Below are 21,301 nucleotides of genomic sequence, written 5' to 3'. Positions count from 1 at the left end.
GCTCAAAAAAAAATAAGTTAATAGTTTGGATAGTCAAAATAATTACTTTTGAAAATATAAAATAGTTTTGCATTATTTATTCAATTTCAGACACTTTTCATTATCATAGTTTTGTCAAATTCTGAGATATGCAAAAAGAATTTTTAATAAACATAGTTTTTAATTGAAAATAACAAAATAGTTAATAGTTTGGATAGTCAAAATAATTACTTTTGAAAATAGAAAATAGTTTTGCATTATTTATTCAATTTCAAACACTTTTCATTATCATAGTTTTGTCAGATTCTCAAATATGCAAAAAGAATTTTTAATAAACATAGTTTTTAATTGAAAATAACAAAATAGTTAATAGTTTGGATAGTCAATATAATTACTTTTGAAAATAGAAAATAGTTTTGCATTATTTATTCAATTTCAAACACTATTCATTATCATAGTTTTGTCAAATTCTCAAATATGCAAAAAGAATTTTTAATAAACATAGTTTTAAATTGAAAAGAACAAAATAGTTAATAGTTTGGATAGTCAAGATAATTACTTTTGAAAATAGAAAATAGTTTTGAATTATTTATTCAATTTCAAACACCTTTCATTATCATAGTTTTGTCAAATTCTCAAATATGCAAAAAGGATTTTTAATAAACATAGTTTTTAATTGGAAATAACAAAATAAGTTAATAGTTTGGATAGTCAAAATAATTAATTTTGAAAATAGAAAAAAATTGAAACTATATGAGAATTCATAGAGATAATTCAATCTAAATTCAAAGTGAACTCACTTTGAATTTAGATTGAATTTTCTCCACAATTTCGAATATAGTTTCAATTTTCAGTAAGTTTAGGCCCGTAAGCCTGCTTTAGAGAGGAGCTCGATGGACAAGCTGCGACGGGGCTTATAAACAAGTGTTAGTCCCCCTCACTGGGCGAGGTGGGACTAAACTTATCGTGCAGCCGAGGAGGGGCTTTAGTCCCGGGTGGAGCCACGCCCCGGGACTAAAGACACCCTTTAGTCCCGGCTGGAGCCACGCACCGGGACTAAAGACCCCCTGCTTCCCGCCTCTTGGTCTGCCCGAAAAGAGACCTTTAGTCCCGGGGCGTGGCTCCACCCGGGACTAAAGGGGGTCTTTAGTCCCGGCTCGAGCCACGCACCGGGACTATAGATCCACCTATTTAAGCGGGACTTCGAAAATTTCCAACCCAAATCGTCCATTTCTCTTCTTCTTCCTCTCGTTCTCCTGCCCGGCGCGGCACAGCGACGAACTCGACGACGCTGTCAGGCTGCCCGCCGTCCTGCTCGCCGCCGCCTGCCGTCCTCCTCGCCGTCGGACGTCCTCCTCGCCGCCGCGCCGTCCTCCTCGCCGACGTGTCGTCCTCCTCGCCGTCGCGCCGTCCTCCTCGCCGTCGCGCCGTCCTCCGCGTCGTCCTCCTCGTCGTCCTCCTCGCCGCGCGCCGTTGACACCTCCGGCCGGTAAGCCCCCGGGAGAAGAAAGGAGAAGAAAAAGGAGAAGAAAAGAAGAAAAAGGGAAGAAAAGAAGAAAAAGATTTTTTTGGTCATTTAATTCCTATTGTTATTAGGTTTGTGCTAGATTATTAGGGTTAGTAATATTTAGAATTAGGAAAAAGGAAAATTAGAAGAGGAGGAGAAGAAAAGAAGAAAAAGGAGAATAAGAAGAGGAGGAGAGGAGAAGAAAAGAAGAAAAAGGAAATTAGTAATATTGTATATGCTTAAGTGTTAATAGTTTAATTTTGCTATTGTATATGCTTAAGTGTTAATAGTTTATTTTTAGCAAGAAAATTAATAGAACTAGTTTATTTTTTAGTTCATTTTACGATGCCTATCCCGCATCCTCGTCGTCGACTCGGCGGAGGACACCTGCTTGATCAGAGGGGCCGTGTCCGGGACTGGGCTCCGCCCGGCTAGTATTGGGAGGTGCTACCTTCCCGGGGGCGTAGGTTGGTGAGGAGCCAGCCTGTCGTTGACCCGATCCTTGTTTGGTGGCGGTCGCATGGGCCAGTGAGGGTGCCGAGGCTTCCGGACACCGCGGAGGTGGTACGTCACCATGTCAGGGAGGAGGATGAGCACGTCCGTCGCTACATGGTTGCGTTGGAGGGCAGGTTCGAGCATACCTGGCAGGTTCTTCGAGGATCTCACTGGAGCTATGATCCTGTGATGGTTCCTTCTCTTTGGGTGTCCACCGCCCGCGCCGATACCCGTCGGGCGCTACGGTTCTAGATGTATCAGTGATGCTATATGTATGATAGTATTCGAGGAGTATTAGTGATAATATTCGACGATGTACGGACAGAAGAGATGATGTATTTGCTTATAATTGAATGCATGCTAATTTGAATACTACTTTATTTTACGATTTGGTTTTGCCACGACCCGGGACTAAAGTTGTTTTGGAACGGAGTTCCTGATAGAATAATTTTTTTTGGTACAAAGGTTAAGAGAATCCGTTTTTTGCAGAACTATGGATCCACATATCAGGAACCTCGAAGAGGAAGAACTTCTCGAAGATATAATCAAAGACGGCCCCGACGTTGAACCATCTGAATCTCCGTCGTCATATCTAAACCACGACGTTGGAATGGAGGTCGAGCGACACGAAGATGAAGCCAATGGGGCAGGAGATAGGTCCAATGACGGAGAGGTGATAGCTCCACTGATGGAGAAGCCGGTGAAGAAATAATAAAGTCCGGCGAGGTATACATATGAAGTTCGACAATTACTTGTAATATGTGAAAAATATTGGAGATAGCTCTATATTGTATACATATACATTCATTTGACGAATGTTTCTCCCTCTTAGGCCTCCACATCGAGCAAAACTACGAAACGAGGCCCGACTAGAAAGTTGGATGCACGGACGCATTACACCTTTGAGGTGATAATGCCTACGGGCGAACCCAAGCTTCCTAAGAATGCTGCTGACACATTCAAGAAGCAATGCGGAGTTCTCGTTAGGGATCACGTCCCGATCAGCGTTCGGGAGTGGAACAAGCGCAAAGGGGCAGCCGATAGTGACTATGTCGCCGAAAGGTACAAAGATAATCTTTGGAATGATCTCATGTCACATTTCAACCTGCCAAAATGTGAGAATGAAGACGCCGCAAAAAAACTGAGGGCCAAAGTCAAGCAGTGGACTCTAAAGAAGATGGCCAAACTGTTCCGTAGCTGGAAGAAGAAGCTATGGAAAAACTATCGGAAGACAAAGAAAGTGTCGGTATTCGAGGGGTATCTAGCCAAGCAGGCGAATCACTGGAAGGCATTTCAAGAGTACAGGGAGTCAGAAGATGCCAAGGCATTATCAGAAAAGAACAAGATAAATGCCGACAAGAAGAAATATCACCACAAGCTGGGGCCAGGGGGCTATGAGACTGCCATCCCAAAGTGGGATAAGAAAGAGCAAGATCTGCTAGATAAAGGCATCGTACCTGAACCACTCCATGATGAGTGGGAATTGAGAGCAAGAAATTGGTTCCTTGTGCATGGTGGGTCGTACGACGAAAAAACAGGGGACCTCATCTGCAATGACGGTCTTAGGATACCCAGGGAGAATTGGAAAAGGATAGTGAAAGAAATTAAGGAGGGAAGAAGAAAGTTCACTGCAGATAGAGATAAAGATTTGCTCACACTGGTCCTCGGCAATGACGAACATGGAGGACGAACGCGAGGCTTCGGTCCTTCTTACCCGTGGTGGCTTGGGTTTGCCAGAGACCAAGACACTTACAGAAGCCGAGAGAGAGCAAAGAAGCGGCAGCAGGATGAGGAGAATGACAAGTTCAACCAGTTGCTTGCCAGGATTAACGAGCAACAGAAGCAGATTGATGAGCTTAGAGGAGTACCACGCCAGGAAGATCCTGCACTTGATATTACCGGCGCCCCATCTAAGCGGAAAAGCAGCGTGGCTGAATCTGAGGCCCCGCCCGACGATGCATGAAGGATGATAGAGGGTGGTCCCGGCTACCCCGTGGATGGAATCAAGGAGTCAACATCATGTGAACTCCATCAGAAATTCAAGAACATATCCATGAAGGTGGTCGTCGGACAAGCTTTACCTTCTGGCCCTGATGCACGCTGGCATGGCCGTGAGATTCCAGCTGGCTTTGCTAAAGTCGGGGTGGATGAAATCATGACGGGGTTTCATGATATGGAGCTCGACATAGCTGGACCCGAAGATGAGAGGACACTCGGAGAAGTACTGGGTGGAGTCATCCTATGGGACAAGAACTACATCAAGCTTCCAGGCTCGGCCCCAAGGACAACACCGCCTCCGAGTCGTCGCAGGTCACCTACGCCTCCATTACCTCCAAGCCCTCCACATGACGTCGGCCAGCATAACACGAGTCCATCTCGATCACCGCCGCTGGACTTGGGTCGTCCGTCTCCGCCGCTGCCCGCACAGGATACTAAGCGGAAGCGTGCCACCAAGAACGCTCCGCCGATGATTCCTAAGCGACGGAGCCCCCCAAAGCGCAAACGGTCGCCCCTCCCAAAGGTACCTCATGCTAATCTGCCTATCAGACCTTATGATCGTACCCCCGAGGAAAACGCCAGGATAGCAAAGGAACATCATGATGCGCAGATGAAAAAGAAGGAACCCGAGCCCCGCCCGGAATACACCGAGAAGCAAATAGCATGGGCAAAAGACTTCATAACCCTTCCATCACAGTATAACTTACACTATAAGCCTGATGACTATACACGCACATTGCAGAAGGAAGTGAAAAAGAGCAGCTCACGTGCAAGTGCAAGTGGGAGAAAATCAAGTTCAACTACAAGCAAGAAAAAATCAGACGTTCCTCAGCTTGGACAACAGGCCAAACAGTCGATCCCACCCCTCAAGGTGTTAACCGAGAATGTTCCCCCTCCGGTGCAGGGGCAAGCTTTTGAAAGAGCAAAGGAGTTGGCGGCTCAATGTGGTATCTCGGTTGAAGATTTGCTGGCTTCCCAAGACGACAGGATACCCAAGGCTGTGGTAGCCCCTAAGCCACAGTTTGTCATGGGAGAGCCTTTGGTCAGCAAAGATGATCTCCCAACAAATATGCGTTACTTGCATCAATGGTACTTAAGTGAATCAAAGAATGGGAGAACGATGATCGTGCTGAGTGTCCCACGGGAGTACTACGGCCGCTCCGAAGAAATCCATATCGACTTTGATGAACTCTTCCAGATGTACAATGGCGACGCCCTCGACAAATCGCTTTTGAGTTGCTATTGTCTGTAAGTTTTTCAATTCGTTGTCTACATATAACTTGTTTAGTTATTTCAATTCATTGTCTATATATAACTTGTACTCTATTATGCAGAATGAAGATTCTGGATTGTAAAAGTAAGACCATCCTAAATATTGGGTTTATTGACCCAGATAAAATACATATAGCGACGCTAACTGATAAACCCAAGGAGACGGAGAAAAACCTTCTAAGGTTTCTAATAGATCAAAATTTCTGTGACCACATACTGTTTCCATACAACTTCAGGTGAGGGTCTTTACTCTGTTGTGTCCATTCACTTATAAGTGTAATTGATAAGTTACTGACACACACATATATATATATATATATATATACATGTGCAGCTTCCATTGGATTCTGTTGGACATTCAAATTGATAAGGGAAGAGTTGATGCCTTCGACCCATTATCGAGACCCTTGGAACAGTTCCAAAGCCTGCAGGACATGCTCCAAGGGTAATTTTAATCATTCTTGCGCTCTATCGGTCTCTTTCGATGATTTTCTGATATATCAATTAATGAAAAACTTAGCAAATCATTATCCTTGTCGGGCAGGGTTTGGAAGCGGTTCAAGTGCGTGACTCCCGGTAAATTTCCTGAGAAGCTGACCTTTACAGCGGCTCAGGTAAGTAGTAGTATGATATACTTCTATTAATTTTCAATACATTTATGATGCTAGATTATTATTTTGATTATATATATTCTATTCTTGTAAAGTGCGACCAGCAGCCACGGGGAACGCATCTATGCGGATACTATGTTTGCGAGACCATTCGCACGTTTACCTCTGAGCTCAAGGATAAAAGATTCGACGTAAGCAATGAACATTCACACCTCTATTTTTACCCGTCATTCTTTGTTATCATGATTGATATTCATATTCATCTCCTCTTCTTATATAGCACACGGCCATGAGGACGAAGGTCCTACCAGAGCAACGCGCGATTGCTGTTGCAGAGGAGCTTGCGGGATTTCTGAGGACGGAAGCTATAGATGACAAAGGACGATTTAGTGTAACTAGGGGCCATTACTGATGTTCGTCCATGTAATCGAATAGACGGGCTCTAGTCCCGATAATTCAGATCTGCATATAATTGGATATATATATGCTCGCTTGTAAGATAAGTTAATCTTATATATATATGCATAATTATTTCTATTTAAATTATATGAAAACTAATTCCCGAACACCAAACGAGGCATCAAGTTAATCTCCCGAACACCTAAACCCTAAAACCCAAAAATAATTTCATTCAAAAAAAAACCCAAAAACCAGCAAAATCTGAAAATCTTTAGTCTCGGCCCGTGTAACGAACCGGGACTAAAGGGCCTGCACCTGGGGCGCTACGAGGCGCCCACGTGGAGCACCTTTAGTCCCGGCTTGTAACAGGGCCGGGTCTAAAGGTTAGGCCTTTAGTCCCGCCCCTTTAGTCCCGGTTGCTGAACCGGGACTAAAGCCCCTTACGGGCCGGGGCTATAGGCCCTGTCCCCACTAGTGTACAACAACAGAACTGGCAAATAGTGCAAGAAAAAACGATTATTAATAATGTACTGTCTATGTAATTTACATAAACTGTCAAGCATTTTCATATCTATGATTTCATGAGCTTTTAATATCACATAGCAAATTTGTCGGCGTGTTGCAACGAGAGAATACATGTTCATACGCCAACTTTTGAAAGGAAATATTGGGGATAATTATTTCCTACTCCCTCCGTTCCTAAATATAAGTCTGTTAAGATATTTCACTAGAAGTCTACATACGGAACAAACTTAGTGAATCTACACTCTAAAATATGTCTATATACATTCGTATGTAGTTCATTAATGAAACTTTTTTAAAGACTTATATTTAGGAACGGAGGGAGTATTATCTAAGTGATACAGTGAGAAAATAGAGATTACAAACTAAAAAATAACCTAAAGTTTAGATTTTTTTTCTGGGTATGATGATCACTCAAGCAAGGTATTATGGGGACCTGTATCAGGAGAATGGAAAGAAAGGTCTACTTGCATAAATATTTAACAACGCTATACAAATGCTAACCATATTTTCGTCCTCTGCATGCCTATGTATGCAAATTAGACCAAGTGAGCATCCGTTTTCGTCTACATGCAAAGCACCCTGAAAAAATCATTTCGTCCAATACTACACCAAAACGAAGTTGATCTGACCGCTAAGAAAAAAACTTCACTTATTCCGCTACCTAGTTGATGTGAGTGGCTGCATTCCAATGTTCAAAGCCATGGTTTCATGGACCGGTAGATGGCAACTGTTGTAGTGTGCTGGAAGACAATGGAGAGCCCGGCACCAATCGAGGACAGTGACATGTATGGGTTTTGGAAGAAGACATTGCCGATCCGAGCAAACCTTCGAGGCGATCAAGGGCCAAGGACGATGCCGCCAACAGCGTGATCATCGTTTTATCAGATACGGGTGACCATGACAGATTGATGTTATAGGTACATGGGGAGGATCACGGCTGTGTGGCAGATGGGATGGGAGGATCATGAGCAGAGCGGCGAGGAGGATATATAGATACGGGGTGGACTCGGCTGGTTTTAGGCCTGCTTGGCAAACCCGTAAGTATCACACCAGTATTTTTCGTTCGCGATTTACTACCGGCACCTCATTTGTTTACCGCGATCCTGGACATGTGAGATTTGTCTCGTCTCCCCTATGACTGCAGTCATGTAGCTTGTTACTGTCGTCGTTGTCGTTGCCACATTCACTACTGCGGCACCAATGTTGCTCTGTCGTCAACGACGCCACCGGTAGCTCTAGGTTTCTCGTGTCTCCCTCGTCGGATGTCTCTCCGCTATTGGACGGTGTCCCTGGATTGAATCGACAAGCTATACATTTTTTTATGAAACACAAGCTATACTTTCACTGGTTCTATTTTTTATTAGTGAGAGTTGTGGCTGACCATGGAATTACTTACAAACACGGAAGACATGTACAAAATACAGGTCCGTAGCATGGGGGAGGTGGACGATGTAGTATACAGAAACACTCCTGGTCATGACGGACTGGCTTCGTTGGACAAATCACACGATGAAAGTACTAACAGTTTTTTGTGCCGTTTCTCTCTCATATATAGACTGCGGATTGATCATAAAAAATATTAAGGACTTTTATACAAAAGTATATGACGGAACAAGAATATCTATTTATTTTATTACTAGGTATAGATAATGCATTGGTATAGCCTTTTATACTCTTGAATATATTTATGCCCTACCCATCTATACTGACATGTAAACTTTATCCGTGATTCATAATAAATGTACCTATGTTAAAGTTATGTACTTAGCTTGTGAACCTATGTTAAAATTATCATTAGTTGTCAATTTAATTTGAGATAATTATCATGTACTCATCTACTCCCTCCGTTCCTAAATATAAGTCTTTTAAGATATTTTACTAGGAGTTTACATACGAAGTAAAATGAATGAATCTATATTTTAAAATATGTCTATATACATCCGTATGTAGTCCACTAATGAAACCTTTTTAAAGACTTATATTTAGGAACGGAGGGAGTATCTATTATTGAGTTTAAATCAATGCTATTTTATCAAATGTGCTATGGTGAATGTAAACTGATGAATAACTTGTGTACTATTGGATCTACCTGTTAGAATATGATTAAAGTTTCATACCCATAGATACGAATATGGGTGAAATTTTATATCCATTGATAACGCGGATATGGTATGATATTGCTTTATCCGCCCCATATATTTTGCATTGCCATCCTTCACTGCCGTACTGTCTCCTTTTGAATAGCATATACAACGTTGCTAACTGAAAGCCAATGTCCCACTATACTCTACTAGCAAGCCATATGCGAATCACGAAGGACCATGCACCGTCGCGCGATGTTGCTGCGTCTAGCGATGCACTTCTCCTACATACGGAATGAAATGTGAAAATAAACACATTAAAACATGTTTATATACATCTGATTTAGAAAATAATTAGAACATCTTATATTTATGAATGGAGGGAGTATTAGTGAGTTAGTACACGGTTTAAGTCCTGGAGTGCTCTGTCTTTCCTAACGATCAATATATTTTGCATGCCTTGTATACCTTGTAGTCATGTCTGTCTTTTGAGTTCACACAAGGTGTCTTGCAAATTGCAATCAACTATTTCCTTTTTAGAGTTGCACAGTCCACAATAAAGACAAAAATTCATTGTAAGAGCATCTATAGCGAACGTCTGAAAGGAGACTTTGTAAGTTCGCGGACGTGCCTGGTCATTGAGCGGACAGAAAGGAGAAGAAAAAAATGATCCAACCGGACATCTTATATCATCTCTATACGTTTGGATTGTTCGCGAACCTTCATATCCATCTCAAATATAGGAAGGATATAAGGACCCGGGATGCTCCCGGGGTATCGGGTCAGTCCGTCACATAGGACGCGATCCCATCCCAGACAACTTTTTTTTAATTATTTTTTCTCTCTCTTTCTCTTCATTAAACGCGTGCAAGTGACTGAATATATAAAAAAGAAAATAAAAAGCATACCTACACGGACGAACAAATAAGAAACACGGCGGATCACCGATCGAAGGCGTCCACTGACGTTTAGATGTCATATTTGCTACGTCCGGCCGGCTGTAGACGCTCTAACCAGGGCAGAGGAGAGGTTCCCCTTCCTCGTGTGCCGGTTGTGCTCTTTAATTTTGTGTAGATTCCTGGCAGCCGGAGGTTGGCTGCGATTCATTTCGTTGGTAATCTGTTGATCCACTCCAGATCAAGCAAGGAAGCATTCGACCGACGCGATCGACCGAGCAACAGCGGCTCAACTGCTCAAGGACTACCAACAGGCCCTCGTAAATGTGAGATGATGGGTTGCGCAGCTAGCACATGCAACTGTTGCATGCCGTGTGTGGAGTTATGGACTTTATAGGCGATTCATGGGCTCCGATCCGACACAAAGTCCTCTCTCCACAGGCTCTTTTCTTTTTCGGAGCCCATTCACCATCATATCTATGCTAATTATGCAAAAAAAAAAATGCGAGGAACTATGCAACTAGCAGTAGTACGTAGCAAGTTGTTGCATGCCCACATCGTGCAACACGGGGGACGGACGGGGTCGTCACGAGGACGCACTGGGAAACTTCCTCGAGCTAGCTGCTTCTCCACGATCCCTTGCTAATTTAAAATGACTGACACGACGTGTCGCAGTGCTAGCATATGGGCGTGCATGACAGCCGGCCATGCTCGTTCAGCAATAATGAGCAGCATGCATGCATATTTTGCATATGCATGGGCCTCATGAGACTGGTTTTTTTACCGTGTCTTGTTTCATCGTGTTTTGGAGCGCTTTATAATGTCATACTCCCTCCGTTCTTAAATATAAGTATTTCAAGAGATTCATTAAAAGTCTACATACGAAGCAAAATGATGAATCTACACTCTAAAATATGTCTATATACATCCGTATGTAGTTTATTAATGGAATCTATAAAAAGACTTATATTTAGGAACGGAGGGAGTATTATTTGTCGGCGTAGTACCTTTGCCTTATTCTGGTATATATTTTTTAAAATATTTAAAAGTGCAGCTGTATTATTTGACTAAAACAAATGTACCCTCGTAGCCGTCCAATGCAATGGTTGACTGCATGCATGTGATGATGTTATTTCACTTTATTCTATTTTATACTTTTTTAAAATACTATAATCCTTAACCGAGCGTCAAAACAACGATCCGGTTTCACGGCTGTGTTTCTTACGACGAGCTTTTCAAATCTAAATTCCACATGAATAGGTTTCGACAAACTTTTTTTAGGACAACTTTGGATGATATTTGAGACAACTTTAGTGTTATAGGAAAGCAACTCTCGTGTTGTGGTTTTTCATCAAGAGACATAAGCTGCCTACAATGTTAAAAAGTTTTTGTCGGACATATATCATGATTCCAACTTTTAAAACAATGTGGAGATGGATCGTATCAGAACCTTTTTTTCATTCATAGGGTAGTTTGTCCGTCTATGCTACTGGGCATGCATGTGTTGACTAATCAGGTCGAGGGTGTTGACTAGTTACAAAAGTCGGGACAGATCACAAGATGCACAGGGGTAATGAGAAATTTCATAGGGGGGGGGGTCAGACAGTTGCACGCAAACCTACATAAGTTGTTCAATTTTTAAACCATTATTTCGCAAAAATCATTGAAGTTGCTAGATATAATGATGAAAAATAAACATGAGTTGCTTGTTAAATACACTGGAGTTGCATAAAAATACACTAAAAGTTGCTAATTTTTTTGTGATATTCGATTGCAATTATGACAACTATTGACAAATAGCAGTCAATTGGGCATCAATGATAGCAATTTATAGTATCTATATGCAACTGAACATCAATTGTAGGCAACCGACCATCGGTAATAGCCAACTGAGCATCAAAGTTGAGTAATTTCACAGTATTTGTAGGCAAATGAGCATTAGTCATAGACAACTGATCACCATTGATAGGCAACTGACATCAATGTTTGGTAATTACATAGTATTTGTAGGCAATTGAGTATCAACCACACAACTAATCATCAATGACAAGCAATTGAACAACAACAATAGAAAATTTAAGATAATGTTGACATGATTCACAGTTACACATAGTGCAGTGAAGTTACTTGTATGTAGCACTAAATGTGCCTCATGTTTTCAGTGTTTTTCTTATTTTTATAAAAATCAACCAAATAGTCAGTCCTACTAGAAACAAAACAGTTGCTTTCCTATAACACTAAAGTTGCCTCAAATATCACCCAAAGTTGCCAAAAAAAATTGTTGAAACATATCCATATGTGATCTAGTTTTAAAGAGCTCGTTATAAGAAACACAACCGTGAAAACGGATCGCCGTTCTAACGCTCGGTTCAAAAATTATATTATTTTGAAAAAGGAAAAAGAAGTAATTAAAATGTGAGTTCGTGGGGCCGCTGGTGGGGTTACCTTTTGAGGCAGGTGTGCCAGCTATCGCGAGCGGGCGTTGCTCCGCTCGGTAGCCTCGTCTATATTTCTTGGTTTGCACATAATTTAGTACATGTTTCAATGTGTTACAAAAAACATATTCAAAAATTCTAAAACATATTAAACATTGAGCTTGTTTCAAAGATATCATCCAAAGAAATAAGCATGTTCATACGGATTGTTTATCCTATATTTATTTTCAAGTATATAATCGTTTGAAGTTTAAGAATGGAAATAAAATCCATGTACTAGTGGCCCTGTTTGGATCCAAGGGTTAGAATTAGAGTGGGTTAGATTTGAGCCATCTAACCATCAAAGATCCAAACAAGTGGGTTAGAGTTGGTTAGATGCATCTAACCCACCCAAAAACTCTAACCCATTCAAGAGGTGTTTTTTTGGGTTAGAGTAGGTGGGTTCCAGGAAAAAAAAAAGGTCTAAAGTAACCAGATGATTGAGAAAGAGCATTTATTGTCCATCTAACTCTCCCATCCAAACACCTTTAGAATTAAAGTTAGTTCAGGTTAGTTTAGGGGTTAGAATCTAACTCCAACTCTAAGCAGGTCAGAGTATCAAACAGGGCCAGTGTGTAAGATGAAGACTAGGAGACGGGAGGCCAGTGTGTAAGATGAAGACTAGGAGATGGGAGAGAGGAGTGGGGTGCATTGACCTAGCCTAGTACAATGTACCATTTCTTGTCAGATGATATTAAATACTCATCGCATGGGTGCACAAATCTCTACTGAGCCATGGTAGAATCACTTTTCTCTGGGCCTCAGCGTCTTCCAGTCCGGTCGTCGTTGCGTGGAACAAATTGAGCTGCATGCATGCCACCCCACCCGCCGTAACCAATCAATCAAGGCTGGCTAGGATGGTGAACTGGGTGCAGGTGGCGAGGGAGCACTTCGTGGCCCGGCTGGCCACCAACGCCGGCCTCCGGCAGCACGCCGTGGCCGTGGACGACGACGCCGGCACCGTCCTCAGCTTCTGGCTGCCCGAGCACAAGATCGCCACCACCACCGACCAGGGGGAGAAGCGGGCCGCCAGGCACGCCGTCGTCCTGGTGCACGGCTTCGCCGGCGACGGCATGATGACCTGGGGGTTCCAGGTGGGCGCGCTCGCCAGGTGCGGCTACGACGTGTACGTCCCCGACCTGGTCCACTTCGGCGGCTCGTCGTCGCCGTCGCCCGACCGCTCCGTGGCGTTCCAGGCGCGGTGCCTCGAAGCGGCGCTGCGGAAGCTGGGCGTGGTGGAGGGGTGCACCGTCGTCGGGTTCAGCTACGGCGGGTTCGTGGCGTTCCAGATGGCCGAGGCGCACCCGGGCCTCGTCCGCTCCGTCGTCGTATCTGGCGCTGACGTGGCCTACACGGGCGCCATGAACGACGCACTGCTGGGCAGGTTTGGCGTCGGGACGCTCGCGGAGCTGTTGCTGCCGGACTCGGCCCGGCGGCTGAGGTCGCTCTTCTCCGACGCCATGTACAAGAAGCTCTGGTTTCCCCAACGCATACTCAACGACTTCCTCAAGGTCAGTATTCACTACGTAGGTACGTACGTGGGCCATGTTCACTCTCACATTTTGGTTTGACCGATGATTATGTTATAGACATACTCCCACCCGGAAATCCTCAAGGTCAGTATTCACTACGTACGTATGTGGGGCATGTTCACTCTGAGATTTAAAACTTAATGGAACTTGATTAAACCACAAAAACTAAAGACACTTGGCTTGAAGATATATATATATATATATATATATATATATATATATATATATATGCCTAATCTATATCTAATAATAAAGAGGCTATTGCTTCCGTCGAAAAACCCATCACGTTATTTTTTTTTAAACCTGTAATTTTTGTTATTCAACCCGCGTTCCATCATTATTTTAATAAATCAAAATGATTATAAAAATACATAATAATAAAGAGGCTATTGCTTCCGTCGAAAAACCAACCACGTTATTTTTTTTTTAAAAACCTGTAATTTTTGTTATTCAACCCGCGTTCCATCATTATTTCAATAAATCAAAATGATTATAAAAAGATTAAAAGCGTGTGGTTTTTTTTCTCCCGTTGCAACGCACAGGCCCTTTTGCTAGTAATAATAAAGCGGCTATTGCTTCCGTCGGAAAACCCACCGCGGCATTTCTATAAAAAAGACTCTCTAAGTTTTGTTATTCAACCCGCGCTCCATCATTTATCTGCAACGTAAAAGAAAAAACGATTCGCTGCAAAAATTATACCCGTACGAATCGTCTCCTTCCGTCGACCCTAGGCCACCTGGCCTGTGCCCAGGCCGCCGCAACACCACTCGCCGCTGCGGCCGACCTCAACCGCCACCGCTGCCGATCTCAACCCACCCGCCTCCGCGACCGTACCTCTCCCCGCTCACTGCCCCCGTTGCGACGCTCGAGCGCATCGCGTCGACCCTGATCCACCCTGGCCTGTGCCCAGACCACTGCCACACCACTCGCCGCTGCGGCCGACCTCAACCACCACTGTTGTCGATCTCAACCCACCTGCCTTCGCGGCCGTACCTCTGCCCGCTTGCTGCCCCCGTTTTGGCGCTCGAGCACAACTTCTGGATCAAATCAATGCGACAGCTACAGTGACTGGGGATGATGCGTCTGCTCGATGCAGAACAGCGGCGCCGCGCGGATAAGGCACGGCGAAGCGAAGTACTTGCAGGTGGAGGCGGGTCTCCATGGCTCATACGGGGAACTCCGAGGTTATGGCGCGGCAACGGCGACTCCTTATGGCCAGATAGAGGGGCCTAACCCTTGCTCCCCTCATCGTATCCCCTCCTTCGGCAGAAACTCATCATCGGATGAGATCCCCTCCCCATGCCTCCAACCGTGTGACAAGCACCGGCAAGAAATTTTGTTTTATGGGGATTTGTTTGCTGATGAATGAATGTATTGAATGTAAGATTGTATTGTTGTAAAGACAGAGAATTGAACACCACCTTCAGTTTGTCATCTGATCCCACATTCTCTACCCCATGAGTGAAATAAGATAACAGTACATTGATCAATTCACGTAGCCTCTTTGTTTTGCTTTGCTTGTCCCGCTCAATTTCTCATCATGGTGGAATTAACAATGAACGGGTTGATTTCTCAACAAAATAGGATAGGACCGACTATATTAGTTAGTTAGCTTATTATTTTAATAAATCAAAATGATTATAAAAATAATAAAAACGTGTGGTATTTTTTTCTCCCGTTGCAACGCACGGGCCCTTTTGCTAGTAATAATAAAGCGGCTATTGCTTCCGTCGGAAAACCCATCACGGAATTTTTATAAATAAAAACCTGTAATTTTTGTTATTCAACCCGTGCTCCATCATTTATCTGCAACACAAAAGGAAAAAAATGATTCGTTGTAAAAATTATACCCGTTCGCATCGCCTCCTTCCGTCGACCCTGGGCCACCCTGGCCTGTGCCCAGGCGCCGCAACACCACCAGCCGCCGCGGCCGACCTCAACCGCCACCGCTGTCGATCTCAACCCACCCGCCTCCTCGGCTGTACCTCTCCCCGCTCACTGCCCCCATTGCGGCGCTCGAGCGCATCGCGTCGACCCTGGTCCACCCTGGCATGTGCCCAGGCCGCTGCCACACCACTCGCCGCCGCGGCCGACCTCAACCACCACTGCTGTCGATCTCAACCCACCCGCCTTCGCGTTCGTACCTCTGCCCGCTTGGTGCCCCCGTTTCGGTGCTCGAGCACAGCTTCTGGATCAAATCAACGCGACAGCTAGAACGACTTGGGATGATGCGTCTGCTCGATGCAGAACGGCGGCGGCGTGCGGATAAGGCGCGGCGGAGCGAAGTACTTGCAGGTGGAGGCGGGCCTCCATGGCTCACACGGGGAACTCCGAGGTTATGGCGCGGCAACGGCGACTCCTTATGGCCAGATAGAGGCGCCTAACCCTTGCTCCCCTCATCGTATCCCCTCCTTCAGCAGGAACTCATCATCTGATGAGATCCCCTCCCCATGCCTCCAACCGTGTGCCAAGCACCGGTAAGAAATTTTGTTTTGTGAGAATTTGTTTGCTGATGAATAATGTATTGAATGTAAGATCGCATTGTTGTAGAGAGAGAGAGAATGGAACACCACCTTCAGTTTGTCATCTGATCCCACATTCTCTATCCCATGAGTGAAATAAGATAACAGTCCATTGATCAATTCACGTAGCCTCTTTGTTTTGCTTTGCTTGTCCCGCTCAATTTCTCATCATGGTGGAATTAACAATGGACGGGTTGATTTCTCAACAAAATAGGATATGACTGACTACATTAGTTAGTTAGCTTATTATTTTAATAAATTAAAATGATTATAAAAAGATTAAAAGCGTGTGGTTTTTTTTTTTCTCCCGTTGCAACGCACGGGCCCTTTTGCTAGTTGTAGATAATGTACATAGTGTATGATGTATCATAATGTTACGTAAAGATTTAATGTGTGTCAACACACAGCAAAATGATGCATAGGTAACTTGGTACTTGTGCTTCCAACATAATATTGTGAATTTTTAATTAATGTTCATTCTTATCAAGTTTTATTAGGGGTTTTGTGCGTTCTAGGGTGTATCACTATGTTCCATAGAATTTCACCATGCTTCGAATTTGAATTTAAAAACTTACCAAAACATATTCAAGAGTGACAACATCCACATCACAAGGAACACAAATATGCAAACTGATTATAAAGTGGACTTTCGGAGCAAACAATAAAACTTGGAAATGCAATGACAAAAAGGTTGAGTGGAGCATAGCATGGGAGGGTAGGTGGATCATACTGTATTGTCTCTGGAGTCTCTGCCATGGAGGCTAAATTGTCCACAAATGAGTTTACCAGGGAAATACAAGAGGGGACATTATAGATATGATTTTCTCTGCGTGTTCATGTACTGATGTACATATTGGATGTAGGTCATGTATGAAAACCGACAGGAGAGAAAAGAGATGCTGGATAAACTCCTGATGATGGACAAACAAGCATCTTCGACATCAACCCCTTCTTTTCAGCAGGTTCACAATACTTTACTTTTGCAATTTTGGAAATGAATTTTCTGCAGTTACTCTACTTCATTCCAGATCCATTTGCAGAACTTGTGTCATGAAATTTTAGAAAAAATACTGCCCGTATTCGAGAATCCATAATATGCCCACAACTTGCTTAAAAGATATAGGCATCTCTAAATTGTAGAGAAAAGGGTAAATAAATAGCAGTATAGAAACTCTTTATTGCATCATAAATTATTCGGCTTGCGTGCACGCAGAACATACTTCTACTATGGGGAGATGATGATGATTTCTTTCCCGTCGAGAATGCCAAGAAGTTAAAAGAGTAAGAAAACAACACATATGTTTTCTATCAACAACCTTTCCTGCTTTGCATCCTCGTACTATGCAAATTAAATACCAATGATGTGATGCATGTAGGAAGCTGGGGAAGAAGGCAATGCTGCAAAGCATAAGCAAGGCGGGGCATCTAGCACAGCTAGAGAGACCTTGTGTCTATAACCGCTGCCTTAAAGAATTCTTGGCTCATGTCAACGCCATCTCTCCTCAAACTTAGCCAATTGACGTTTCTAAAAATCTTTGGATGTCCTAATGGTGCTAGCATTTTCCAGTTGTTGTGATAAAGCATATTGTATGACACCTCGCATGTTGGTGCAAGAATGAACTAATGATATATATATTTCAGTGAGTTTGGTTGTATGAGACATTATTTGGATCAATAATATGAGCACCGAAATTGAAAATATATGTGATATTTTTATTGTACAGTTCTAAAATACTCCCTTCGTCCGGAATTACTTGTCGCACAAATAAACAAAAATGAATGTATATAGAACTAAAATACATCTAGATACATCCATTCTTATGACAAGTATTTCTGAACAGAAGGAGTATATATGAAGTATAAGTCGTGTAATAAAATGAAAAATCTATTTACCATGCACGGTTGCATGATGAGGAGGGTTTTTTCCACACGCATGGTTGTATGCTGAGGTGACAAGTTTTTGCATGTTGAGCGGATCACCTATTTAGTTATATAGGATTTGTATTGATTAATACTTGGTGTAAGTGTTTTTGGTTGTTGCGGAAATCATATATAATTTGGTGTTGTGTGATGTTTTTTTTGCTTGTTGCATTTTTATGCCACATGATGCTCATGTCGCTTATTTCACCAGATATCACCGATGTTGTATTATTGTTCAACATTGTATTTCATGGTTGTATTGCAGTAGATTGTACTTCCAAATCAACGTAAATGGTATTTTTCAAGCAACATTTACTTAACCTTGAATACAAATCACAGTAACAACTTTGTATGTTCTCTTTTTAGAAGTAAGAGGGCAACATCTGTATTGATACATGGTTACATGTTGAGGTAGGTGTTTCATGCAACATAAGTTTTCCATGAGTAGCTTATTACCATGTTTTTCCTCCTGTAGTCATCATGTGTAAAAAAAAACAGTACGACTCCTCGTCTTCAAGTCAAGGACAGAGCCACAATTTGGAATTTCGGCAAACAATGTTCAAAAACATTACCAACAGAAGAAAAACCTTTTTATTTTATTTTTATGAAAGAGAGTCTCATCCCCAGTTTCCATTAAGAGGAACAAAATAGTTCAAGATACAAAAAATCAGGGAGAAAACAAATAAATCTTTCGGCATTGCCAACAAAAAATAGAGAAACAACTAGGTCGACAATAAAAAATACCATCCATCACAAAGTATCATATGCAAAAGACATTAAGATAAAATGTCACATGCCATGTCACCATCAATGTCACGAGGGCGGCAGCAAATTAGCCAATCCCTAGTCGCTTGAGGCCTCGAGCTCTTAACAAAAGTTGTGCGATAGCTCCCTAGCTCTGGACTTCTGCAACTCGCAATCAATTGAAGAATTTTTTTTTTGTAGGCAAGGTTATGGCTACGAGATTGAAGAAATATCAAAGCGCGGCAAAAATGTTGGTTATCGCAGTTAGCGGATAATATCGTGCAACCACCGCTCAAAATATTTCAAACAAATTATGAATTAAAAATCCTCTAATTTATTATAAATTGGCATTGACCTGCTAATACACACAATTGTAACTCTAAGGCGGTGGTAATACCTCAGCGTTGAACTTGTGGGTTCACGTTGCTAGTTTGAACCCCGCTACCAAGCTTATGTATCAACTCCTTCTACTTCAAATTTGTTGAAGTTTTAGGTTTGTCCCAATTCAATCTTATTTAGGTTTGACCTAATCTTTAGGAAAATACACCAGCTTCTAGAACACCAAGTTAGTTTCATTAGATTTATCATATAGAGTATATTTTTATACTGAATAAACATGATGTTATGGATATGAGTATAAGTTTCTATAAATTTGTAAAACTTAATAAAGTTTGACTTCAAACCTAGAACTTTGATATTTTGGAACGAATGAAGTATAAAAATAATGTTATCATTTTTTTTGCAAAATATGTATGTACTATTTTAAGTATATTTCGTTTGATAACTAAAACTTTTGACAAAATTCCTATGCAGAAATAACATTGCTAAAAAGAAACTGGAATTTACAACGTGTTATGCAGAGGGAATGGTTCATCCACTACACCATGGGTTAATAGACTAGCAGTGGGAGACCGTGCAGTATCTACATACTGATAGTACATTGAAGTTAAAAGGTTTTCAATATTATTTACTTGATATGTGCATTTATATACTGATAGAGCATTTTTTACTTTTTGATTCTTCATATTTATTTTATCTATATATGTTTCTCTATTCTTGTTTCTCCCCCCCCCCCCTTCTTAAAATTTCATGATATATTTTGTTAAAAATGGGAAACTATTTCTTAAAATTTTCGCAATAATTTTTTCAAATTCTATGAATATTTTTTCCAAAATTTCATGACCATTTATTTAGACATGTGATTTTAATAAAACTTCATGACCATTCTTGTTAAATGCATGATTTATTAAAATTGGACGAACATCTTCTAAATATACGATATTTGGAAAATATGTCAACACTTTCCTCTATGTTTTGAACATTTATGAAAAGTGTGTAAACATTATTAAAATTTCAGGATATTTTTTATTAGAAATGCATGTTGTCAAAATTATTCTTAAAATACTTCTATGGTTTCTTAATATAAATTTATATTTCAAGAATATTTGTTTTATTTCACCCTTTTTTTGTTATATTGAACATATTTACCGGGTCATGTGTCCATTTTGTTTTGTATGTGAACAAATTTTATGCTGCATTGTACGTATTTTTACACCTTACTTTTCACGCAGTTAGAGAAATATTGTCCTGACACATGAACACTTATTTATATACTCCCTCCGTTCCTAAATATAAGACCTTTTAGGGATTGCATTATAAACTACATATGGATGTACATAGACATATTTTATAGTATAGATTCGCTCATTTTGCTCCGTATATAGTCTTGTAGTGAAATCTCTAAAATGTCTTATATTTAGGTACGGAGGGAGTATATTTCTTGCATCAAGCGAAAGAATGGTGTATTTCATTCTTATGTTGTTTGATACTAAATGCCGAAGTTATGATTTTGTCAGAATTCCGTTTAAAACAGAAGGTCATATATACGAGTGAAGCCTTTCTTACAAGAATATAACTACTCTGTTAGCTATGTGAAAAGCTCGACGTAAAAGATGACTAGCTCCGTGCAAATGGGCGGGAGCAGGTTTTGTATGGGGCACATATTCAACGACGTAAAAGATGACTAGCTCCATTTAAATTTGTTCTATAAAATGAGTATCCTCTTTTTCGTATGAGCCATATCTCGCTTATAGCTCTCGTCTGCTAATGCGCCGGTATATTAGCTGACGCTGCTCAGGTTCGCTCAATCAGTGATCCACGTAGTGGCTTTGGTCCTTTCTTTTTTTTCTTTTCTTTTTGTTACTTCACCGGTTTCTCTATGTCCATTTATTGTTTCCACTGTTTTTATTTTTTTCACTTTTTCATCATTATTCTTTGTTTCTTTCACTGTTTCACAGTTTGTTTTCCTTTTATTTTTTATTCTCCATTTTATTTACATCCGTTTCT

The 21,301-nt window shown here is 41.6% G+C and overlaps 1 protein-coding gene across 1 annotated transcript; it reads left to right on the top strand.

The window, feature by feature from the left end:
- The first annotated feature begins 12,880 nt into the window (after positions 1-12,880).
- On the top strand, positions 12,881-17,992 carry LOC123398046 (2-hydroxy-6-oxononadienedioate/2-hydroxy-6-oxononatrienedioate hydrolase-like). Its single transcript, XM_045092557.1, has 4 exons — positions 12,881-13,748; positions 17,155-17,253; positions 17,505-17,572; positions 17,668-17,992. Exons 1-4 carry the CDS (start codon positions 13,047-13,049, stop codon positions 17,801-17,803), a joined length of 1,005 nt encoding a protein of 334 aa, XP_044948492.1. The 5' UTR covers positions 12,881-13,046; the 3' UTR covers positions 17,804-17,992.
- The last annotated feature ends 3,309 nt before the right edge of the window (positions 17,993-21,301 follow it).

The sequence above is a fragment of the Hordeum vulgare genome, chromosome 5H, assembly GCF_904849725.1.
Source record: "Hordeum vulgare subsp. vulgare chromosome 5H, MorexV3_pseudomolecules_assembly, whole genome shotgun sequence".
In the NCBI taxonomy this organism is placed as follows: domain Eukaryota; kingdom Viridiplantae; phylum Streptophyta; class Magnoliopsida; order Poales; family Poaceae; genus Hordeum; species Hordeum vulgare.
Note: the sequence above shows the minus strand (reverse complement) of the source record. Positions and strands in the feature narration are given on the sequence as shown.